Below are 26,864 nucleotides of genomic sequence, written 5' to 3' on the forward strand. Positions count from 1 at the left end.
ACAATCTTCCCTGTAAGGCTCTATGGCCAGGAAAAAAAAAATTGTGAAAAAAAAATACATTAATCAAATAGTGTCTGTCTGAAATTCCATCTATAAAGCACTTTTTGGGTTTAAGTTAACAGTTATATGACCTCTAGTTAAATTGCTAATAAAACTTTTTTTTCAGGAACTTACAGCGAAAATGATGATCAACATAACGCGTGTTGTGGAGCTAGATGATTATATTCCCAGTCAAATTAAAGTACTTGAAGAAGTTGTTGATTCTACTTACAAAAGAACTAGAAGTAAGAAAATTTATAATACTTTTAAGAACTCAACAAAGCCACTCGAAGATGGTAGCTGTCCTCACTGAGTGGTTAACGCAGTAACTTTTTAATTCCATGTCCTTTGGTACTGTGGTTCAAATCCTGATGTCGTCCATTAACTGATTATAACGGGGTCAGTGGAGTGAATCTATAAGCCCAGCCACAGTTGGCCAGCTCTAAACAGGCATCTGGAGAAATCTGGGGAAGGTAAACAGAAAGGGTGTGTGAAAGCACTGAATGGCAGGAGTTAAAACCCCTATTTTATTTCCTAGCCGAAGGGCCACTACAAGGAGCTGAATACCACCGGTTACGACTATGGAACCTAGTGTTGGCTCTTTATCTGACCCTTTTTAAACCTAAAAGTAGTAGGAGTTATCTTGGCAAGGTAAATAAAAAAAAAAAATACACCTAGGCCTTTAGTGCGAGGGTTTCAAGAAATGTTTCAGTATAAGTTTTAAGCTCCTATCTACAAAAAAGTTGAATTTTGTGTTTTTTGCCACAAGACATATCACGGATGCGTGTTTCTCTGTTTGTTTTTTTGTTTTTTCCCCAGAGGTGATCATATCGACCCAGTGGTCCTAGAATGTCGCAAAAGGGCTCATTATAACGGAAATTAAAAGCTCTAGTGCCCTTTTAAGTGAAAAAAAAATTGGAGGGTACCTAGGCTCCCTCCCACGCTCAGTTTTTCCCAAAGTCACTGGATCAAAATTCTGAGATAGCCATTTTATTCAGTATAGTTAAAAAACCTAAAAACTATGTCGTTAGGGACGACTTATTTACCCAAAGTCCCCGTGGAAGGGGCTGCAAGTTACAAACTTTGACCACCGTTTACACATAGTGATGGTTGTTGGGAAGTGTACAGATACTTTCAGGGGGATTCTTTTGGTTGCAGGAGGGGTTGAGGGGAGGGGGTTATGCGGAGGGACCTTTCCATGGAGGAATTTGTCAGGGGGGATGAGAATTTCCATGAAGGGGGCACAGGATTTTTTAGCATTTTTTAAAGAAGAATAAAAAAATAAATATGAAAAAGCTTCTGCAACTGAAAGTAAGGAGCAGCATTGAAACTTAAAACGAACAGAAAATATTACACACATGAGGGGTTCACCTCCTCCTAATACCTTGCTCTTTATACTAAAGTAATTTTATTAATTTCAACTATTTATTCTATGTTCTTTGTGTTTCAGGGGTCATTCTAAAGGAATTGTGAAAAAATTTAAGCTTTAGTGTAAAGAGCGAGGTATTGAAGAGGGGGCGAACCCCCTTATATGCATAATAAAAACATACGAATTTAGAAGTTTGATTCGTAAATTAATTCGTAAGTTACTTATATTTTTACTAATAAAAACGTTCGTAAAATTAGAAGTTTTAGTTTCAAATTCGGATCAAAATTCTGAGATAGGAATTTTATTCAGCGTAGTCGAAAAACCTTATAACTATGTCTTTGGGGACGACTTACCCCCCACAGTCCCCGTGGGAGGGGCTAGAAGCTACAGACTTTGATCAGTGGTTACATATAGTAGTGGTTATTGGGAAGTGCACAGACGTTTTCAGGGGGATTTTTTGGGTGGGGGAGGGGCTGAAAAGAGGGGGATACGTTGGGGAACTTTCCATAGAAAAATGTTTCAGGGGAGGGGAATAAGAAAATTTTCTTAGGGGAAGAAAATTTCCATGAAGGGACCGCAGGATTTTCTAGCATTATTTAAGAAGAACAAGAGCTAAGAGCTCATATAGCACTTGTGACGAGGCATAAAGAGCTAAGAGCCAAGAGATCATATGGTATGAGCTCTAGCAAAATTCTATGAATCAATAGATTGATTAAGAAGGAAAATAAGAGGCTTAATGCCGGTAAGGATTTAAATTAAGAGCTCTGAGTCACGATGTCCTTCTAAATATCAAAATTCACTTAGATCCGATCACCCACTCGTATGTAATGAATACCTAATTCTTTCTAATTTTTCCTCTCCCTTTAGCCCCCCAGATGGTCGTATTTGGGAAAACGACTTTATCAAGTCAATTTGTCCTGCTCCCTGACACGCCTACCAATTTTTATCGTCCTAGCACGTCCAGAAGCACCAAACTGGCCAATTCACTGAACCCCTCCCCCAACTCCCCCAAAGAGAGCGAATCCAGTACCGTTCCGTCAATCACGTATCAAGGACATTTGCTTATTCTATCCACCAAGCTTTATCCCGATTCCTCCACTCAAAGTGTTTTCCAAGATTTCCCCCTCCAACTCCCCCCAGTGTCAAAAGATCTAGTCGGGATTTGAAATAAGAGCTCTGAGACATGAATTCATTCTAAAAATAAAATTTCATTAAGATCCGATCACCTATACGTAAGATAAAAATACCCCAATTTTCACGTTTTCCAACCGGTTTCTCCCTCCAATCCCCCTAATATCACAGGATCTGGTCGGAATTTAAAATTAGAGCTTTATTCTAAATATCAAATTTCTTTAAGATCTGGTCACCCTTTCGTAAGTTACAAATACATCAATTTTCAAAATTCCCCCCCCCCACCTCCACCAAAGAGAACAGTTCCGGTTATGTCAGTCACGTATCTTAGCAGTTTTTCATTCTTCCCATCCAGTTTTTTTCCTGATCTCACCACTTTAAGTATTTTCAAAGATTTCCGGTACCCCCCAACTGCCCCCTCCCAATTACGCTGGATCCAGTTGAGACTTAAAATAAGAGATCTGAGTTACGAGGTTCTTCTAAATATGAAATTTCATTAAGATCCGATTACTCCTTCGCAAGTTGAAAATGCGTCATTTTTTCTAATTTTTCAGAATTAATTCCCCCCCCCAATAGAGCGGATCCGTTCCAATTATGTAAATCGCGTATCTAAGACGTCTTCTTATTTTTTCCACCAAGTTTCATCCCGATCCCTCCAATCTAAGCGTTTTCCATCATTTTAGGTTCCCCCACCCCAAACTCCCCCCCCCCCAATGTCACCAGATCCGGTCGCGACTTAAAATAAGAGCTTTGAGACACAACATCCTTCTAAATATATAATTTTATTGAGATCCGATCACCCGTTCGTAAGTTAAAAATACCTCATTTTTTCTTTTTTTTCAGAATTAACCCCCCCCCCAACTACTCCAAAGAGAGCAGATCCATTCCGACTATGTCAATCATGTATCTTGGACTTGTGCATATTTTTCCCACCAAGTTTCATCCCGATCCCTCCACTCTAAGCGTTTTCCAAGTTTTAGGTTCCCCCCTCCCAAATCCCCCCAATGTCACCAGATCCGGTCGGGATTTAACATAAGAGCTCTGAGACACGATATCGTTCTAAATATTAAATTTCATTGAGATCCGATCACCCGTTCGTAAGTTAAAAACACCTCATTTTTTTAGTTTTTCAGAATTAACTCCTCCCCCCAACTACCCCAAAGAGAGCAGATCCGGTCTGGTTATGTCAGTCACGTATCTTAGACAGGTTTTTATTCTTCCCATCCAGCTTCATCCTGATCTCACCGCTTTAAGTATTTTCTAAGATTTCCGGTTCCCCCCAACTGCCCCCCCCCACAATTACGCTGGATCCAGATGAGATTTAAAATAAGAGATCTGAGTTACGAGATCCTTCTAAATATGAAGTTTCATGAAGATCCGATCACTCCTTCGTAAGTTAAATATACGTCATTTTTTCTAATTTTTCAGAATTAACCCCCCCCCCCCCCAACAGAGCGGATCAACTCCAATTATGTAAATCACGTAACTAAGACTTCTGCTTATTTTTCCCACCAAGTTTCATAACGATTCCTCCAATCTAAGCGTTTTCCTTCATTTTAGGTTCCCCCACCCCAAACTTCCCCCAATGTCACCAGATCCGGTCGGGACTTAAAAGAAGAGCTTTGAGACACGATATCCTTCTAAATATCAAATTTCATTGAGATCCGATCACCCGTTCGTAAGTTAAAAACACCTGATTTTTTTAGTTTTTCACAATTAACCCCCCCCCCAACTACCCGTAAGAGAGCAGATCCGTTCCGGTTATGTCAGTCACGTATCTTGGACAGGTTTTTTATTCTTCCCATTCAGTTTCATCCTGATCTCACCGCTTTAAGTATTTTCTAAGATTTCCGGTCCCCCCCCAACTGCCCCCCCGCAATTACGCTGGATCCGGTTGAAGTGTAAAATAAAAGATCTGAGTTACGAGGTCCTTCTAATATGAAGTTTAATGAAGATCCGATCACTCCTTCGTAAGTTAAAAATACGTCATTGTTTCTAATTTTTCAGAATTAACCCCCCCCCCCAATAGAGCGGATCTGTTCCAATTATGTAAATCACGTATCTAAGACTTCTGCTTATTTTTCGCAATCTAGAGACTTCTGCTTATTTTTCGCACCAAGTTTCATCCCGATCCCTCCAATCTAAGCGTTTTTCCGTCATTTAGGTTCCCCCCACCCCAAACTCCCCCCAATGTCACCAGATCCGGTCGGCACTTAAAATAAGAGCTTTGAGACACGATATCCTTCTAAATATCAAATTTCATTGAGATCCGATCACCCGTTCGTAATTTAAAAATACCTCATTTTTTCTATTCTTTCAGAATTACCCCCCCCCCCCCAACTACCCCAAAGAGAGCGGATCCGTTCCTGTTATGTCGATCATGTATCTAGGACTTGTGCTTATTTTCCCCGCCAAGTTTCAATCCCGATCCCTCCACCCTAAGTGTTTTCCAAGTTTTAGGTTTCCCCCTCCCCCCCCCCCCCCAATGTCACAAGATCTGGTCGAGATTTAAAATAAGAGCTCTAAGACACGATATCCTTCTAAATATCAAATTTCATTGAGATCCGATCACAAGTTCGTAAGTTAAAAACACCTCATTTTTTTATTTTTCAGAATTCCCCCCCCCCCCCCCCCCAACCACCCCAAAGAGAGCGGATCTTTCCGGTTATGTCAATCATGTATCTAGGGCTTGTGCCTATTTTTCCCACCAAGTTTCATCCCGATCCTCCGCTCTAAGTGTTTTCCAAGATTTTAGGTTTCGTCCTCCCCACTCCCCCCCCCCCCCCCCAATATCACCAGATCCAGTCGGGATTTAAAATAACAGCTCTGAGACACGATATCCTTCCAAACATCAAATTTCATTAAGATCTGATCAACCGTTCGTAAGTTAAAAATACTTCAATTCTTCTATTTTTTCCGAATTAACGGGCCCCCCACTCTCCCTCTCCCAGATGGTCAAATCGGGAAAACGACCATTTCTAATTTAATCTGGTCCGGTCCCTGATACCGCCTGCCAAATTTCATCGTCCTAGCTTACCTGGAAGTGCCTAAAGTAGCAAAACCGGAACCGAAAGACCGACAGACCGACAGAATGTGCGATTGCTATATGTCACTTGGTTAATACAAGTGCCATAAAAATAATGAAAAATCAAGTATGAAAAATTTTTTTCAACCGGAAGTAAGGAGCAGCATTAAAACCTAAAACGAACAAAAATTATTGCGCATATGAGGGGCTCACCACCTCCTAATACCTCGCTCTTTACGCTAAAGTATTTTTAGTAATTTCAACTATTTATTCTACGGCTTTTGTGATTCAGAGGTCATTCTTAATGAATTGGGACAAATTTAAGCTTTAGTGTAAAGAGTGAGGCACTGACGAGGGGACGAACCTCCTCATATATATAATAAAAACATGAGAATACAAAAGTTCGTTACGTAAGCTAATTTATAAGTTACGTATATCTTTTACTAATAAAACATTCGTAAAAAATTGAAAGTTCTAGTTGCCTTTTTAAGTAACCAAAAAATCGGAGGGCAACTAGGCTTCCTCCCCCGCTCTTTTTTTCTCAAAATCATTCGATCAAAACTATGACAAAGACATTTAGCCAAAAAAATAAATATGCAAATTTCGTTTTAATTATTCCTCTGCGGAGAGCCAAATTGCGGAATCAACGCTTGCTTTCTAAGCATGCATTGATTCAAAAACGTTCAGAAATTAAATTAAAAAAAAGTTTTTTTTTTAACTGAAAGGAGCGACATTAAAACTTAAACGAACAGGAATTACTCCGTATATTTTTGGCCTGAAGACGCGTCATTAATATATGTTTTTTTTCCCAGTGATGATCGGATCGAACCATTGGTCTTAGAAGATCAGGAGAGGGCCAATTCGAATAGAAGTTAAAAGTTCAATTGCCCTTTTAATTGCAAAAAAGATTGGAGGGTAACTAGCTCCCCTCTCACGATCTTTTGTCCCCCAAGATATCCGATCAAAATTTTGAAATAGCCAATTGATCAGCATACTAGAAGGTAGGTTCAATAACTATGACTCTGGGGATGACACTACCTCCCACACCCTCTGGGGAAAAGGGTGTAAGTTACAAGGTATGCCCATTGCCAACTTATATCATTTGTTATTGGACAAACCAAGGGGGGGGGGGATTTTCTATGGGGAAGAAAGTTGCCAGGAAGATTTTTCAGGGGAAATTTCACATGGGGGGAGGGGGAGAAATTCAGAATTCCTGTTCCGATTCTTTTGTTTGTCTTTCTTTCTCTTGGGTTTCTCAATTTCATATCTGAAGAGATTGTTCCGCGGGAAATTTTCAGCGAAGAGGAAACTATCTGGGCATTTTTCCTGTGGCGAAGTTTCCACGGGAGGAATTTTACGTGGGGGAATTCACAACAGGAAGGACTTTTGCAGAAGGAGAACTTTCAACAGTCGGGGGAATTTCTGGCAGAATTTGAAAAGTGATGAGAAACTAAACAGAAAGTTTCTTTTTTCAAATAAAAGTAAGAAGAATTTTTCAGCGGGGAGGGAACTGCTTAAGGGCGTTATTCGACGAACATATTTCCCACAGGGAGAAATTCCTGTGGGGTAATATACCACAGGAAGATCTGCATGGGTGGCCTTCCATCAAGAGGGTGGGGGGGGGGTCCAAGATTTTAAAAATGATCGGAAATGGTAAAAAAAACATCCTTTTCAAAATAAAAATCAAAGGTATTTTAAGGAGGAATTGCCTGGAAGGAATTTTTAGGGGAATTTTACAGGGGAAGGATTTTTCATTGGCAAATTTTCCACAGGAGGAATTTCTCTTGGGGGAAATTTTCTACAGAGGGGAGGCGGATTTCTCGGTATGCTTATAAAAGCAATCATAAATTTAAAAAGAGGGTTTTTTCAACTAATAGTAACAACATTGAAAACTAAAACGAACAAGAAATATTCTGTATGTGAAGGGGGCAACCCCTTTTCAACGCTCAAGTTCGACTTTCTATCCCAACTTTATAAGAACGACTTCTAAGGGACCGTCTAATTGGAATAAGAAGCTTCTTAAAGCACTAAAAAACATTAGAGCAATGAGTAAGGGATTGAAGAGAGGGCACCCACCCTCATATACAAAATAAGTTTTGTTCATTCTAAGTTCTAGTATTGCTCCATACTTTCAGTTGATTTTTTTTTCATTTAACACAGGTAGGGGCTCTTCATTATTTCATTATTTCATATTTGCGTCATTTTTGAGTCGTTGAAAACTTTATTTAGGACGTCTACTCTCTTAAATTTTCAGGAACACCTGTTTGTGTCCTGAATGAACCGAAAATTTCACTGACACCTGTAATTTTTGTCGATAGACGCGCACAATAACCTCAATTCATGAAGTTTTGTTGAAATTCGGCCAAACGCATTTTCAAAGCCTAGGGGGGGGGGTGGCAAATTATCGTCTTTTCAATGAAAATATTCCAAAAGTGGATTCTCAAAATCATAGCCGGTGCCTCAATCATTTTACTAGCTTAATTATAGTAAAAAGAAAATGGTTTCTAATCTGCAGTGTTTAAAATGGGCAAGGGAAAATAAAAACCAAAATAAAGACAATTTTCAAAATCTAGGGGGGATTATATATCTCCCCCATTGACGTCTCTGTGTTGAACAGGCTAAAAAAATCATACTGGCAAAGCTGATGCAGGTTTCAAAAGATGAAAGAAAAGCAGCTATTTTTTACTGATTTAGTGGTTTTTGTCAAGAATCTAGTGATTTTGTCTATCAACTGCTGACAGCCCTGACTACATAATGGGCTGGAGATAGACACCTAGCTATTAAATTATGGAGTATGCGCTTGATCTCCGATTATTCTTTGTAGGGGGGAGGGGGCTGACAGGGGTTGTGCAATCTCATGTCACCAGCCCGTTTACGAAACAGACTGGTGGAATTCAACTCAACTTGTCAATAGATACAGATGTCTTTTACCCGTCATCGATGTGACCTTTATGAGTCAAGTGCTACATGGTTGTTACCTATATGTCTAATTTGTCAATAAAACGCGGAAGGGATTCGCAGCCCGGTTCTCTGATACGCTGAATCTGATGGTGTGATTTTCGTGAAGATTCTATGACTTTTAAGGGGTGTTTCCCCCTATTTTCTAAAATTAAGCAAATTTTCTCAGGCGTGTAACTTTTGATGGGTAAGACTGAACTTTATAAAACTTATATATTTAAACTCAACATTAAAATTCAATTTTTCTGATGTAACTATTGGTATCAAAATTCCGTTTTTTAGAGTTTCGGTTACTATTGAGCCGAGTCGCTCCTTACTACAGATCGTTACCACGAACTGTTTGGCAAAGTTTTGTCCTAGAGAAGACAAAAACGTAAAAAAAATAGTTTTTTTTTATTACTTGATAACTTAATCTTTTTAGACTCATTTTCCTCAAACCACCCACTTTTTTCATTTGTGCATTTTATAATTTAGATCAATTTCAACTTGATAGGATGGTGCCAAAATATAAGTTGGATATGGGTATTCACAACGAAATAAGAAAAATAGTTTCTAATTCTAATATTCAAATAAATGGGCGATTGGTTCAGTATTGCTAGAATCTTTTTAAAGTACAGAAATAAATACGGAAGCTGTCGGATATATCTTACCAATCCTTGTCATGTTATTTTTGGTTTCTATATGCATTAAGCGATGGCTCTCTTTTTCCATTTGACTTAGTTTTGCTACTCACAAAAGTTTTGTTAGCGTTTGTTAAAAAAGGTATGTCCACTTTATGGTATAAAACATTACAAGTATATAAATAAAATTGTTAAATAAAATAAATAATTTAATAAAATTTCCAGGAATTATTTGAAAAACGGTCATAAAGCATGAAATTTATGTATGAAATGTAATCAAACAGTTTGTGGTAACGAACTGTAGTAAGGAGCAACCCGGCTCAATAGTAACCGAAACTTAAAAAAATGGAATTTTTTATCAATAGTTACACCACAAGAATTTCAATTTTATGCTGATCCTAAATGTATAAGTTTCATCATTTAATTTTACCCATCAAAAGTTACGAGCCTCAGAAAATTTGTTTTATTTTCGAAAATAGGGGAAAACACTCCCAAAAAGTCAAAGAATCTTAACGATAATCATACCATCAGATTCAGCATATCAAAGAACCCTACTGTAGAAGTTTCAAGCTCCTATCTACAAAAATGTGGAACTTTGTATTTTTCCCAGAAGACATCACGAATGCGTATTTATTTTTTTTCCTGGGGTGATTGTATCGACCCAGTGGTCCTAGAGTGTTGCGAGAGGGCTCATTCTAATTGAAATTAAAAGTTCTAGTGCACTTTTCAAGTGACAAAAAAATTGGAGGACACCTAGGCCCCCTCCCAAGCTCATTTTTCTCAAAGTCACTGGATCAAAATTTTTAGATAGCCATTTTGTTCAGCATGATCGAAAAACCTAATAATAATATCTTTCGGGACGACTTAATCCCCCACAGTCCCCTGGGTAGGGGCTGAAAGTTAGAAACTTTTATTTACATATAGTAATGGTTATTGGGACGTGTACAGGCGCTTTCAGGTGGACTTTTTCACGCTAAAGGGGGGTAGGGAGAGAGGGCTACGTGGGAGGATCTTTCCATGGTGAAATTTATCATGAGGGAGGGGAGGAAATTTCCACGAAGGGGCTGCAGGATTTTCTAGCATTATTAAAAAAAACAATGAGAAAATATATACAAAAAAAGTTTTTTTCAGGTGGAAGTAAGGAGCAGAATTAGAACCTAAAACGAACAAAAATTCTTACGTATATAATTGGGTTCGTCTCCTCCGCAATACCTTACTCTTTACGTAAAGTATTTTTTGCTAATTTCAACTATTTATTCTACGGTCTTTGTGATTCAGGGGTCATTCTTAAAGAATTGGGACCAAATTGAAGCTTTAATGTAAAGAACGAAGTATTGACGAGGGGGAGAGCCCCTCATATACGTAATAAAAATATACAAATATAGAATTTCGCTAGGTAAGTTAATTCGTAAGTTACGTATATTTATTACTAATAAAAACGTTCGTAAAAAAAGTTCTGCCTTTTTAAGTAATAAAATAAACAAAAACTAGTTTTTTTTACTGAAAGTAAGGAGCAACATTAAAACTTAAAACGAATAGAAATTACTCCGTATATGAAATGGGTTTTCCCCTCCGCAATCCCTCGCTCTTTAGGCTAAAGTTTTTAATTGTTTTAAAAATTGAATTGTGTCAAATGAGTCAAACCTTAGCGTAAAGAGCGAGGGATTGCGGAGGGGAAAACCCATTTCATATACTGAGTAATTTCTGTTCGTTTTAAGTTTTAATGTTGCTCCTTACTTTCAGTAAAAAAATCTAGTAAATTTTTTTTTTTTTTCTGAACGTTTTTGAATTAATGCATGTTTGATTTTGGCTCTCCGCACATAAATTATTAAAATAAAATTTGCGTACTAATTCTTTTTTTGGCTAAATGGCTTTCTCTTATTTTTGATCAGACGATTTTGAGAAATAAGGGGTGGGAAAGGAGGCTTAGTTGCCCTCCAATTTTTCGGTTACTTAAAAAGGCAACTAGAACTTTAAATTTTTAACGATCCTTTTTATTAGTAAAAATATACGTAACTTAAAAATTAACTAGCGTAACAAACTTTTATATTCTTATATTTTATTATGTATATGAGGGGGTTTGTCCCCTCTTTAATACCTCGCTCTTTACACTAAATCGTAAGTTTTGTCGCAATTGTTTAAGAATGACCCCTGAATCAGAAAGGCCGTAGAATAAGTAGTTGAAATTCCTAGAAATGCTTTAGCATAAAGAGCAATGTGTTTTTCTCCTCCTAAATACCTCGCTCTTTATGCTAAAGTATTTTTAGAACCCCTCATATGTTTAATAATCTCTGTTCGTTTTAAGTTTTAATGCTACTCATTACTTTCAATTGAAAAAACTTTTTCATTTTATTTTTTCATTGCTGTTTTTTATACAGTCATACTGCGCCCTTTTCATTGACTTTTTCTTCCCCCATGACATATTCCTCCGAGGAAAGATCCTCCCACTTAGCCCCCTCCCCTCAACCCAGCCCCTCAAACCAAAAGAATCCCCCTGAAAACGTATGTACACTTCCCAATAACCATTACTGTATGTAAACACTGGTCAAATTTTATAATTTGCAGCCCCTCCCCCAGGGACTGTGTGTGGGGGGGGGGGGTAATTCATCCCCATAGACATAGTTATGATGGTTTTCGACTATGCGGAACAAAATGGCTATCTAAAAATTTTGATGCGTTGACTTTGGGAAAAAATGAGCGTGGGAGGGGGCCTAGGTGCCCTCCATTTTGGTCACTTAAAAAGGGCACTAGAACTTTTCATTTCTATTAGATTGAGCCCTCTTGCGACATTCTAGGATCACTTGGTCGATACGATGACCCCTGAAAAAAAAAAACAATAAAAAATCAAACCAATAAACACGCACCCGTGATCTGTCTTCTGGCAAAAATATGAAATTCCACATTTTTGTAGATAGGAGCTTGAAATTTTTGTTATAGGGTTCTCTGATACGCTGAATGCGCTGGTGTGATTTTCGTTAAGATCCTATAAAGTTCTTTTTTTAATTTTTGCAAAGTTTCCTCCCCCACTGTTTAAAATTTCCTCCGGAAAGTTTACCTCCAGAAACTACCTTCTTAACGTGAAAATCTCACCGTATAAAACCAAAATTGTTTATTATGTTTATGAGGGGGATGTCTCCTCATACAATGCCAGGAAATCTGGCTCCCTCTCCATGCCTCCTCAGAGTAAATTCCTCAATGTAAAGTTCTTCCCACATAAAACAATCCAAGGCAAATTCTCGCTTACAATTCTGTTCTAGCTGAAAATTACCCCCGAAAATTTCTTACAGACGATTCCGGTTGATAATATTTTCTTAGCCCACTTTCATTAACGAATAAATTCGTTAATAACAATGAATAATATCTATTTTATTATCCATACTGCATTTCATTTTCTAAAAAAAAGTCAAGGGAAATGGAAATATCTGATTTTTGACGAATTTACAATAATGACATTAATGTAGGCGTCAAAATTATGTTGTCAGATAAAGGGAGCTGAAGAAACGCCAGAATAAAATATGGGATTTAACCTGGAAAATGATAACACTGGATCGTGAGGTTTGATAAATTTGAAGATATTTTCTCCAGATGGTTGCACGGCTAAGGATAGAATTTCATATTAAACAGTTCGTGGTAACGAACTGTAAGTAAGGAGCGACTCGGCTCAATAGTAACCGAACTCTAAAAAACGAAATAATACTTGCGCATTATTTAATACGTACTCGAGAATGTGGATCTGCAGATAAGACAATAACCGATTTTACCTGTCAGAGTCCGAAGAAAATTAGCTGTGGCTCAGTTGAAATCTAAGTTGTAAGCATATATTTATTGAATATTTAATATATAGAGACTGTAGTTTAATTGGGTTAGGTAATTAATGTAATGCATTCTCTGTCCCCCTCCCAACCATTACTTTTTGTTTTAGTTTTCTTAGTTTTGATACCAAAATATTCTATTTTCATCAGTTTTCGGTATATTTCATTATGATTAACCAAACTTCACTTCTTCGTGCGCCCAGTAATTCAGATTGAAAATGTTTGCGTGACTTTGCTTCAAAAAAGGTGCAACATACCCAAAAAGTTGACACAGGGAGAGAATTGCAGAAGGGCCACGGGTCCACTAGGTACTAAATAACGGACAAGTACCAACGGCATTTTGATATCAATAGATACATGAAAAGAATCCACTTATTATGCTGATTCCAAATATATAAGATTCATCAAGTTTAGTGTTACCCATCAAAAGATACAAGCCAGAGAAAATTTATCTGATTTTTGATATAGGGGAAACACTCCCTAGAATTCAAGGAATCTTAGTAAAAATCACACCGTCAAAATGAGCGTGCCAGAGAACCCTTATTGTAGAAGTTTTAAGCTCCTTAATGCAATAAACACAAAGAGATTGCATAGTGTTTCGTCTGTTTTTTTTTTGCGTATTTCTTTGATTTTGAATGAATAGTTATCATTTATTTGTTGTAGTTTTGCTGCTGGACAGGAACATTTTAGGTCCCTAAATTGAGCAGCATATTATTGATTGTAAGTACAATTTTAGTAATTTTTATTTGATGAAATAAACGCATACCCACCTACCTACCTACCTAAAGCAAGGAGCAACATTAAAACTTAAAATGAATAGAAATTGTTAGGCATATGACGGGGGTTTCCCTTTCCTCAACAGCTCCATTTTACGGAAAAGTTTTTTTTTGACACTTTTAAAAAGGTTACTTATTGTTCTAACTAAAAACCCTTGTGCTTAAAGAGTCATTTTTAAGGAATTGGGATAGAATTCAAATTTTAGCGTAAAGAGCGAGACGCTTAGGAGGGGGCAACCCCCTCATATACCTAATAATTTCTGTTCGTAATAATATACCTGATGATATACCTAATAAGTTTTAATGTTGCTCCTTACTTTCAGTTGAAAAAACTTGCTTTTTATTTGATTTCTGATCGTTTTTAAGTAACGCCAGGAAGTCTGGTTCCATCTTCTCGGAAAAATCCCCCTCCCCACGTAAATATCCTCTGGACAATTCAATCCTGGTGAAAATTTACCCCGGAAAATTACCTTTGACATTTCCACGCGCATAATTGAGTCGGTAAGGAGAAAATAAGACATAAAGAAACTTCGTATAGGATTTCTCCTGAAAAGATCGCCCCCTGGAGACATCCCTCTCCTTGGAAAAATCTCCCCGTGCAAAGTCTCCTCAGCAGAAAATTTGATCTCCTTCCCCGCCCAAAAAAATGTATACATATTTCCCAATAACAGATACTATGTGTAAACAATGAGCAAATTTTGTAACTTAAAAATTTCCCCCATGTGCTGTGGGGAGTCATATTATCTCTGAGGACATAATTTTTAGACCTTTCAACTATGCCGAACAGAAAAGCCATCTCATAATTTTGATTGAAAGATTTCGGGAAAAAAGTGGCGTTGGAGGGGGCCCTAATTGCCCTCTAGGTTTTGGATCACTTTAAAAAGGCGCTAGAGGTTTTCATATCCGTTAGGATATGATACGATCATTCCTGAAAAAACAACAACAACAAAACAAATAAACACGCATCTGTGATCATTCTTCTGGCAAAACAAAAATACAAAATTCCACATATTTGCAGATAGGAGCTTGAAACATCTACAATAGGGTTCTCTAATATGCTGAATCTGAAGGTGGAATTTTCAGTAAGATTCCATAACTCTTTGGGGGTGTTTCCTCTTCTTTTCAAAAATCAGGCAAACTTTTTCAGGCTCGTAGCCTTTGACGAGTAAGGCTAAATTTTGTAAAAATTATATATTTAAAATCACCATGAAAATCCAAATCTTTTGATAAATCTGTTGGTATCAAATTCCATTTTACAGATTATCGGTTCCTATTGAGCCGGGTCGCTCCTTACTTACAGTTTGTTGCCATCACCTGCTTGAAAATGTTGAATTTCATTGCTATTTTCCCCAGAAGATAGATCAGGGATGCGTGCTTATTTGTTTTTTTGTTGTTTTTTGGCAGGGTGATTATATTGAAAAAATGGCCCTAAAAGATCGGGAGTGAGTGCATTCGAACGGAGATTAAAAGTTCTATCGTCCTTTTTAAGTGACCAAAAAGATTGAGGGGCAAATGGCCCCCCTCCCAAACCCATTTTTCCCGAAGTTATCTGATCAAAATTTGGTTAAAGCCATTTTTTAATACAGTTGGAAGATCAAATAACTATGTCTTTAAGTTAAAAATGACCCCCCACAGTCCGTAGGTAGAGCCTGTAAGTCATGAAATTTGCCCATTGTTTACGTACAGGATTTGTTATTGGGAAGTATACAGACATTTTTCGGGGGAAATTTTTCGGGTGTATACAGACATTTTTCGGGGGAAATTTTTCGGGTGGATTTCAATAAGGAGAGTTTTCCTTTGAGAGGGAAATTTTCGGGGTGAGGGATGTGACATAATTTCTATACGATTTTCTTTTCATTGTTTTACATTCTCTTTGCCAACTCAATTTTGCATATGGGGATTTTCTGGGGAAAATACCTGAGGGCTATGTTTCATTTGTTTTGATTTACAGGAAAAAATTTCCATGGAAGGAGGCGTTTCCGGAGTGATTGAGAAACCGATTAGAGATTAAAGTCTTTTTCAAATGAAAATTTTTTGAAATTTTTTGGGGAGGGGGGTTTCAATGTGGATGAACCTGTCTGGAGGGAATACAACGGGGAAGGGGCACTTTATGTTGGATGGAATTTTCATGGATGGAGGATGAGCCAGATTTACCTGCATTATTTGAAAAACAATCAGAAATTAAATAGAAAAACAAGTTTTTTAACTGTAAAGAGCAACATTAAAACTCAAAATGAATAGAAATTGTTCCTTATATGAATGATTGCCCTCTCTTCAATACCTTGCTCTATGCGCTAAAGTTTGACTGCTTACCCAACTTTTTAAGAACGGCTACCGAAACACAGTTGAAGAATTGGGAGCTTTTTTAAAAGTTCTAAGAGCTTCTGTAAAGAGCAAGATATTGAGAGGGGGGTTACCTTTCATATACTGAATAATTTCTGTTTTTTTCAGTTTTAATGTTACTCCTTACTCTCGTTTAAAAAAAGAACTTGTCATTTTCATATATAATAAACTATATAGGATAGCTTTTAGAACCGGTATTTATCCCGGACTTGGATTCTATGCTCTTTGTCAAGAGGGAGGGATCAAGAAATCCACGGTAGCAATATCTTTGCAAAAGTGATGTTGTCACTACTATGGTTGCAAACAGATCAGATCATCTAGGGGGGGGGGGATCAAATCGTTTCTCCAACGAGTGTAATGCTGAAGGATGATTTTTAAGGATAAAATTTGTCCTAAAGGGTCTTTCAAACCATTTGGAGGTGGAGTCAGCTCTAGTCCCCTGTGTGCAGGAACGGTCATTCACTGTGAGCTTTATCACCGAGGTGGCAACCACTTTCGTAAATCACGTACACTAGGTGGGACGTGTCGAGCGTGACGGAAGCGTGCCAAGTGTGGTAGAATTGCGCGGTGCCCATAGCGTTCTGAGAAATACACATATGGTGGAACGTGGGCTTTAGCCGCAATACGATAATTGAAAGTCAATAAAAATTTAACAAACAATACCCACAGAGATACTACTCAAGGTACAAGCGGTAGTGCCATGCTCCTGAGGCTTGTGCATCAGGGCTCTTTGGGCCCAGTCAGATAACCAACAAACTGTATGAGAGATACAGAAATTTTTGGGTATAATTTAAAAATAGTGAGGTTTCGGAGCGTTTGAGATTTCCAGTTAAAATAATAATGTTTAAATCGGATTTGTTGCTAAGCCAAAAAACCGTGAAAATAGTCTGACCTTAAACATAATGATAAAAAAAACAGCCTCTAGCAGATATATTTGACCTCACAACTGTTAGTGTCAGATGCCTATATAGGATTGGGGCCTAGAGGCCTAGCCTCCAGATCTCACTATTTTAATAATTTTAATAATCTTTTTCGACAATTTTATAGAACATAAATGAGTTAACAAGGTTATCCAACGCTCTCCTGAAATATATTCCTGTGTACGGGCCTGATCTGATCAGTGAACACACGGGTTATTCGGCTTGAAAGCCAAAATAAACGAATAAATGTTGGTAATTGTGCTTTATAATTTACTACAAGGCCTATTCCGTTTCAAGTTTCAGCCGATGACATTTTTACGATTTAGCAGATAATGTTGGAAATCAAATTTTCCAACTTGATATACAGGGTACTTTTTTATGACTCGTAAAAAGCCTACAACCTATTGAAACATTTCAAGTGAATCGTAAAAGTCTTAATTTTAAACGTCTTCACTGTAAGAGATTCCCCTGCTTAATAATTCGGTTTAAGGTTTTGATAGTAGTTTAAAAAAATCAGGTTTAAAACCCTATGGAAAAATACATAATCGAACATTCTTCAAATACGCCTGATGCATAATTAATTAGCCTGAAAAAGCGTAAAGTTAAGGATTTTGTTCAATTTTGGTGACCAAACGCTTAGCGTTGATATTAAACTTGTTGAATTGTCTTGGTCCTTTTTTTTGCGTTAGTTTAAAAACACTTTTTCCAAACATGAAGTTTCAAAAAGAACTAAAGAACTACATTAAACCACAGACAAACTGACATACAGTCAAATGATAATTCAACTAATGCCGGGAAATCGATATCCCCTCCGTGGGAGCCTCCTCCAAGAAAAATTCCTGCCGTGTGAAATCCCATTCACTCCCAAAAATCCCTCCTTACTTTCATTTAAAAAAAACTTTGTTTAAATTTATTTCTGATTGTTTTCAAAACATGCCTGAAATCATCCCCCCATCCTCCTCGGCAAACTAATCCCAGAAGTCTAAGCCAGTAGGTATAGTTATTAGACCTTTTGACTATTTTCAACACTTATTCTCCCAAAATTTTGGTCAGTATTGGGAAGAGGGCATCTAAATAGGGTTAGTGGAGGAGTGCGTCCGATCGTCCCCCTGAATATGCTCTAAAAGCTTTAGTTTAATACCTGAGACGTCCCTGAAATCTTATTGAAACCCCCTTTGGCAACCAGCATGCATGTAGTGATTTTGTATGGCACTTGGTATTTACCAGTTTGTACCAGCTTGACAAATACCTTGGTATTTGCTAGTTTGGGCACTTCCTGATAAGCTAGGACGATGAAAGTTGGCAGGCATATCAGGGACCTAAATTAGAAATATCCACCTCCCTGATTTGACTATATGGGGGCGGGTGCGAGTGAACGAGATAGTTGAGAAGAGTTTTAAGACCTGCTGGTCTAGGGGTATGATCCTCGTTTAGGGTGCGAAAGGTCTCAGGTTCGAATCCTGTACCACCCCAATTTTTATGTGAAGAAGATCCGAAACTAGATACGTGATAAATGTAGCGATCGCTGAAATTTTGCAGGCGTATCAGGGACCAGACCAGATTGAATTAGAAATAGTCGCTTTCCCGATTCTACCATCTGGGGGGGCGGGTGTTTTGGAAGGACGGTTAATTCAGAAAAATTAGAAAAATGATGTATTTTTAACTTACGAACGGGGCTTCGGATCTTAATGAAATTTGATACTTAGAAGGAACTTGTGTATCATAGCTCTTATTTTAAATCCTGACTGGATCCGGTGACACTGGGGGAAGTTGGAGGGGGAAACCGGAAACCTTGGAAAACGCTAAGAGTGTAGAGATCGGGATGAAACTTGGTGGGAAGAATAAGCACAAGTCCTAGATACGTGATTGGCACAAACTGACCGGATCCGCTCTCTTTGAGAGAGTTGGGGGGATTTCTAGTGCTTTAGCGAGTTCGTTGCTTCTAGACGTACTTGGACGATGAACACTGGTAGGCGTGTCAGGGACCTACACAAATTGACTTGATAACAGTCGTTATCCCAATTTGTCCATCTGGGGGGGCTGGAAGGAAGGGAAATTGTGCAAAATGAGGTATGTTTATCTCACGAATTGGTGATCGGATCTTAATGAAACTTGGTATATAGAAAGATGTCATGTCTCAGATGCTCCATTTTCAATTCAGATCGGATCCGAGGACAGTGGGGGGCTGGAGGGGTAAACGGAAATCTTGGAAACCGGGAATCTTGGAAAATGCTTTGAGTAGAGTAGATGAGCTCTTGGCTCTTGGCTCTTCCAACCTCGTCACAAGTGCCATATGAGCTCTTGGCTCTTGTTTTGTGTGTGTGTTCAATATCCCCTACAAATTTCCAAAAGTAGTCATAAACTTTTCGTTCCTATTTTACACATTTTGTGTTCTGAGCTTTTTTATTCAAAGTCCTCCTCAAATTTCCTGAAAGTAGTCGCAAGTAAAAGTAGTGAAACTCGCAAGTATTTGTAGTCACAGTCACGAGCAGTCGCAGTAACAGTCGCAGGTATTCGCCGTCACAAGCCATCTTAGTCACTGTTGCAAGTAGCTGCAGTAACTGTTGTAAATAGTTGCAGTCGTAGTAATACTGGCAGTTTTCGTAGTAGTGGCTCCGAAAGGTTCCAGTTAATACCCTTACCCTTTCCTATAGATATTACAGATACGCCTTTGATAACTTGGATATGCATAGTGTCTTTTGATTTAACTTAACACCCCACTAAACATTCCTTAATATTTTTACCTCAATACCTTTAGCCTTTTCGAACCCCCCAGGATCAAACATTCAATTATTTCCCACCGATAAATCCTGCATGTAAAAAAAAAAAATGGACAAAAAGCATAATGTACATTCCTCGCCCTGGGGCTGTGAGGGGCATGACATTTCCAGCGGCTTAATTGTTAGACCTTTTATCTATTTTAAAAAAATTGCTTTTCAAATTTCTATCAGTGCTAAGAACTGCCTCTAAAATCTCTGAAAGTTTACTTCATATCTTCAGCAGTTCTTAAGATATTGCGGATCTACCTTTTTGATAAAGTGGATGCACATACTGTCTTTTGATTTAGTTTAACATGCCTCTCCAAATTCACCAAAGTTTCATCTTAATACTCCTAGCCTTTTTGACCCACCCAGAATCAAACATTCTTCCTTTTCATAATGTAAGTCCTACATGTAAACAGGGGCCAAATTGCAGAATTTACAATTCTTGTCCTATCGCTAAGGGAGGGGGGGGGGGCTGTATATAATACTTTTGATTGTGTACGATATTCCTCTCAACATTCATTCATTTATTAAATACTAAACATACTATACAGCATATAATACACCATGTTAAAACAATTACATTACATTTAACACACTATACCAAAGATAAATAAATTTCATGCACATGTAAAGAGAAAAAAAAGAAATAAAGGATAAGATAGGAAATACGAGAAAGATAAAGAACCAGACCCGATACACATTACAAGGACATAATATAGTTAAGTTCAAATGATTGGTCAAATTTATTCCGTTAATGGAAAAACGTCGGTAAATAGACTTTAGTGCTCGTAAGCTGAATTTTAGGGGGGCTTTCCTGGTCTAATCGGCACTTCCAATGTTGTATATAAACCCTGGTGCTGAGTTGGTGAATCCATCGAATGCCGCTGACGAGAGGTTTGGTCGACAACCGTCGGAATGTTATAACTCTGCCAGCACGCCACCGTCAGCCGAGATGGTGGCATTCCGCTCGTTTTTTTTACCCTAAATCCCCTTTCATGTAGTAGAGATGATCTTGCTGTTCTAGCCAATTTCACACATTACCTCTTCCACCCCTCTTAGTCGTCACACTGGCATCTGGAGTAGATTCTACCTTCTCCCTAACGGCCCTCATTGATGGCTTTTACAAATTTGCCATGTGCAACCCAAACCAAGAATAAGCTCACTTTCCTTTTCACTATCTTGCCCAAGATACTGTCTAAGTTGTTATCGACAATCGCCGTTTAAACTTTTTCAGTTTCATTTTCACCCTCAGTGCTGTCTTCTCACTAAAGCTCTTTGCATCCTTCTTCTTTATTTTTCTTGCTCGCTGCTTCAGGTTTTTTTCTTTTATACTTCTTCCTGGCCTTCCTTGAAGCAACGGCAGCTTCAATCTTGGCTTTCACTGATGTATCAGCGACTGCTTTTGGTCTGCCCTCCTTTCTCCCTTGAAATATTTTTTTCTTGGTGATGCTGGGATGTGAATGTACTTGTTTAGTTGTGACTATCCTGTTTCACAGTGGCTGCAAACTCACAGGGCTTACAGAAAGCATTGGGTGAGAGGAAGGCAATGAAGGTAGAGAACGGGCTGGAGTTAGGCAATTTGCCACCAGCTTCATGGCTAAAAAACATTTGATTGGTCTGTATTTGAGAAAACAGATTCAAACAATAATCAAACAAAATTCATTATCAAAACAATCTGGATTGGAAGTGGACATACCTTCCAAATCCCTTCTGGATGTTTGAGGGGAAGAAACCTAAGGGGAAATATTTTCTGACCAACCCAGCAGTGATGTAAATGGTGACATTTCTTTTCGATGGTAACAGTTGCTCGATGAAAAAAAACTACTAATTTTCATAATTAATTGTGTCAGGAATACATAGCTGTTAGATATTTCAACTATTACGCAAGGGTTTCTGAAATGCCATAGCCTATAATAACGAAGAATACCAGCGTCCAGCCACCGACATGCGAAGTGAATAGGTCCAAATCTGATGTAAATTAAAGTTGGGATTTGATAAAGACTGACAAAAATGTAAGTGTTTGCGAGCAATAGTGATCGCACCGGCAGCGCGCTGCTGCTACTATTTTTGCCCTCGTCGCCACTGACCTTCCCTTATCGGTGCAGCTCCGGGGTCTAGTTGTATAATAGAAATCTCAAAACAAAAATATAAAAAATAAGGAAACGTCATTCTGCCAAGGGGGCTGGTGCCTCCTGGTCCCCCTAATGGGTATTCATGCTCAAATAATCGATATAATCTATGGCTAGGATGATTTTTAACTTCCAATATAGATAGTAGTCGCACTTACCAACCATAATAATACTAATAATCAAAAAACAAAAAAGATTTATGAACGATATATGTTTTCCTTGATTTTGACTTCACACTTGCATTAGTATTGAAGTGGCGAGAAATTGGTTTGAAATGCTTGTAGAACACTAGTTTATTCCCATTTTTCCCGTCTTATGCACAGGGACAATTTTATAGGGGGGGGGGGTGTATTTTAAAAATCATGAAGGGGAAACTTTTTTTCGATTTTTCCAATGATATATAAAACAGTTTTTCAATGAAAATACCAAAAAAGGTATTGCTGAAATCTAATTGGCGTCCTAATACCTCCCCTCCCCGATCGGCGCTACTGCTGTTGTTCTGAGTTTATATGTTTTATCAGATTCTTCCTACAGATGAGAAAACTGCTTTTCTAAGCTTCCATCTTTTCTAATTTCAAAAAATTATGCCTCACATTTTAATTGTGATTTGTTAATCAGAAATTCTATTTTTCAAAGTTGAACGCTTTTCAATCCAACAAACTGTGTACACAATACATAGTTGATGCTGAAGTCGTGCGTAATTTTGATTTAATTAACAAATATGATTACAATTTGGCCCAGGCGTTAATACTTGTTCTTCCACATCCACAGCCGTGTTCCTTAAGAACCGTTCAGGCCTACAGATAAAAAATTTAAGCTGTACGCGTATAATCCTTATTCTCCCCGTCCGTTCATAGTGGGAAAAACTTGTACACCAAATGTTTTCACTTATCACAGCAAGTTTACGCAGAAAATTTGAGCCTAGAAAATGAGTGACTTAAAGTTGCTGTGGCTTGCACAACTGCCATTTTGTTCATGAGCAGAGTAGCTACTCTCTATTTCTCATAATGCCAATAAAAACTCTCAATATTCTCAATAAGAAACTTTCAATATTCCATTCCATTAACTCATCTTTGGCAAAATAAGATATCGGACTTTTCTTCTTTTCGTGCTTAAATGCACTAGTGACGCAACAGTCGGCAGCCTATTCACCCCAAACAGCCCAGGCGCAATATTTAGCACAGAAAATAGGATATTCATTTTCAACATACTGAAGGAATCACATACAAATTTCATAACAGATTTTCCTGTACAGGGCGCATACTTTCGAGAATTCAGCGCCTTATTCACTAGCATGAACGGCCCTGAGGATCGCAGTATTCTCTTTATTATAAAGATTTTAAAATATGTCTTATCTATAATTCTACTCTGGGCAGGTGAATGTGATCAATTTAAATTGATGTTTCATTAAGTACCTAGCCTATAACTGGTTTTTAAATTGCAATTCCTGGATGTTTGATAAAAGTGGTCTTTATCACGGCAATCAGTATAAAGACTAATTACATTACTGATACTCCGTAAGAGTGCTTAGTAACATATGGTAAAAAAAAACGCCATAGGCTTTTTATTAAATGATGGTTTTATAGTGCGAAAACAATTGTGCTATCGTAAGCTGCGACATTGCGAAATAAGTTGAACCTCTTTCCTTTCACGTACGAGGGCAATTACACACTGCGTCCATCAGAGCTTATTGCAATTTATTGAAATAATTCATTAAATAAGCGTAATTATTACGCTCTACTGAATACAAAAAATAACGTAGAACATTTGGAACTAACCCAGAGCATTATAGCTTACACTAATAAATAAATATTCCAGGAATGAATAACGTTATTTTCGATTGGAAAAATAACGAATTGCACCTTGTTGAGCTCTGAGGCAACTATAAGCGAATAATTTATTGTATTTGATTTTAATATATGCTTTTGTAAGAAATACAATAATTACAATTGGCTAACGAACGTAAAAAATAAACAAATATCTTATATAGCTATAATAAAAATTATTTCTGTATTTAATATCATTATAATGACATTCTGTACAGGTGAGAGTTACAATAACATTATTGAACGCGAGGATAATTTGGCCGTGGAAATTGGAAAGGTTGGATGGATGGAATATATCACTATTTAAAAGATGAGCCAAAGCTGAAAACTATTTTCAGGTTTATCCACTGTTAATAGCGATGAGACACCACCATGCCACTACTTCCTCTCTTCTTCTTGAAAACTGCTTTCATCCCTTTCTTCAGTAGTTGGACCAAAGAAGCATTTTTCGTGTAATATTTTCACAATTCCCTTCCTACAACAGGCCTACCTGGGAATCTTTTCACAATTGGAATAATGCTTGAAACTAAATTGAAATAAGAAATATGTATTTTCTTTAACCGTTTGCAAAATATACTTGAAAACAGAAAATGTATATTTTTTTTTCGAGAAGATATGAATATAAGCAAAAATGAGGGGCACAAAACGAATTGCGATTTGCTTAATATAAATATTAAATTGATCTAAGTTTTGAATGCATAAATGAAAAAAGTTTGAGAGTTGATCAAACAGATCAAGTTATGGGAATCCTAATCCGCTGTGCGCCCCTCGTTTTTACTTATGTTCATATATTTAATAAAAAAATTCTACCTTTTTTGTACATTTAGATTTTTTTTTGTTATTTTCGAATTTTTAATCTTCCAGTTTCATTATCATAAAGTTGTATTTATTCTTATGCAAACAATCGTAACCTACACTTCATATTTTTAACTACTCAGGCCACTCGGTTTCCAGTAGTTAACAGTTCGATCTCCGATTTAATTTTTGAGTCCTAGGTCTAACCAATATCGAGGTAGGACACATCTAGACGTAGCACAAACAAACACATAAACAGACAAAAATGCAGACCAACAAATGAAGAAAACTAGAGCCTGAAACAAGAGATAAAAGACAGGAATTATTACCGAATGTCTTCGGTTTCGAGACTGACAATTCTGTCTTCTTCCCATTTCCTTTAACTGCATCCTCCTTGTAAGGCGTCTTTCCTATAAGCTTGCCTATTTATGTATATTTAAAACTGTCTGATCTAAGATTTGAAACTAAGTGACCACAGCCATAGGCAAGTTTTCTACCACAGCGCTATCAATTTTTAAAAAAAAAAAATCAAGAGCAAGTAAGGAGCATCATCAAAACTTAAAAATCAACAAAAATCATCCCGCATTTATACGGGAGGGGCTGCCCCATCCTCAACCCTTGCTCTTTCCATTAAAGTCTTTAAGTTCATCAAAAATACTTATGATTTCAAATTCAACCACCCTTGCGTTTAAGCAAGCTTTCTTAAGGAATTTTGACAAAAAGTCAAGCTTTAATGCAAATAGTGAGGTTTGAGGAAGAGGTAGCCTCCTATAATTTATGCTTGTTTTTAAGTGTTGATGCTGCTCCTTAATTTGAGTTGAAAAAAAAAACATTCTTTAATAAATGTAATGAATGACTGTTTTTGCAATCATGCCAGGAAATCCCCTTCCCTCACATGTAAAATTTCTCCTGGAAACTTCCTCCCAATAGAAAATCCGCCTCGCAGAAAATTCCTCCCCGAAACTGTCTTCATATGTCCCAATAATAAATACTATATGTGGGCAATGGACAAATGGCCTAAAATATACAGCCCTTTCCTTAGGGACTATGGGGATCATGTCGTTCCCAAAGGCTTAGTCAACTCTACTAAATCAAATGGATATCTTAAAAAGTTGATTGGATGTGGAGAAAAAAGGACATCCAATCTTTTTGATCACTTCTTAAAAGCCGCTGATCGTGTCAAAAAGACACTAGAACTTTTGATTTCCGTTCAAATGATCCCTCTCTCGATCTTCTAGGAACACTGGTTCGATATGACCCACCAGCGGAAAAAAACAAACAAACAAGTGAACACGCATCCGTGATCTTTCTTCTGAAAAAATAAAATAGAAAATTCTACTTCTTGTAGATAGGAGCTTGAAAATTTTTCACAAAGGCTCTGTGATATTCTAAATCAGATGGTGTTGTTTTTACTAAGAGCGCTTGCTTTTTCGGAGATGTTTCCACCTTATTTTCAACAAATAGGGAAATTTTCTCAGGCTCGTAGTTTTGGTGGTAACATTAAACTCAATAAATTTTATATATTTGAAATCAGCATAAAAGTTAACCCTTTTGATGTATTAAAAAAAACTAGTTTTTTTTTATCTGAAAGTAAGGAGCGACATTAAAACTTAAAACGAACAGAGATTATTCTTCATTTGAAAGGGACTGTCCCCTCCTCAACACCCCGCTTTTACGCTAAAGTTTGACGCTTTGTCAAACAATCAAAGCTTTAGCGTAAAGAGCGAGGTGTTGAGGAGGGAACAGCCCCTTTCATATACAGAATAATTTCTGTTCGTTTTAAGATTTAATGTCGCTCCTTACTTTCAATAGAAAAAAACTTTTGAAAAAAACTTTTTTTATTTAACTTCTGAACGTTTCTGAATTTAAAACGAAATTTGCATATTAATTTTACTTTTTGAAACTAATAATAACCTTATAATAACCTAATTTTGATTTTTGTTTCAGTTGTTTAAGAATTACTCCTGGATCACAAAGGCTATTTAATTATAATAATAGCCTCTTTTAAAAGTTAAAAAAAACTTTAGAGTAATAGCGAGCTACTGAGGAGAGGCAACCCATCTCATATACGTAATATTATCTGTTTGTTTTAAGTTTTAATGTTGCTTCTTACTTTCAGTTAAATATGCTTTTTTTTATTTAATTGCTGATCGTTTTTCAATAATTTTGGGAAATCCAGCCGCTCCTTCATTGAAAATTTCCTTCCTTCATGAGAAATTTCTTCATGGAAAGATTCTCCCTTATAACTTAAATTAGCGATATTTACGGAACTAATTTTCTAAGGCATAGTAACAAAACGGCCAAAGAGTTCGAACCTATTTTTATGAAAATGAGAGTCACAACTCGAGCAATTCTT

At 37.3% G+C, this 26,864-nt stretch overlaps 1 protein-coding gene across 1 annotated transcript in view; it reads left to right on the forward strand.

Moving 5' to 3' along the window:
- Positions 1-26,864, forward strand: part of LOC136040030 (guanylate cyclase 32E-like) — a 265,444-nt gene that overhangs the window by 56,412 nt on the left and 182,168 nt on the right. Inside the window, exon 4 of the mRNA XM_065724096.1 lies at positions 167-284. Within this exon, the coding sequence (XP_065580168.1) occupies positions 167-284 (118 nt within the window). The remainder of the gene's footprint in view (positions 1-166; positions 285-26,864) is intronic.

This window comes from Artemia franciscana, chromosome 20, assembly GCF_032884065.1.
Source record: "Artemia franciscana chromosome 20, ASM3288406v1, whole genome shotgun sequence".
Lineage (NCBI taxonomy): Eukaryota > Metazoa > Arthropoda > Branchiopoda > Anostraca > Artemiidae > Artemia > Artemia franciscana.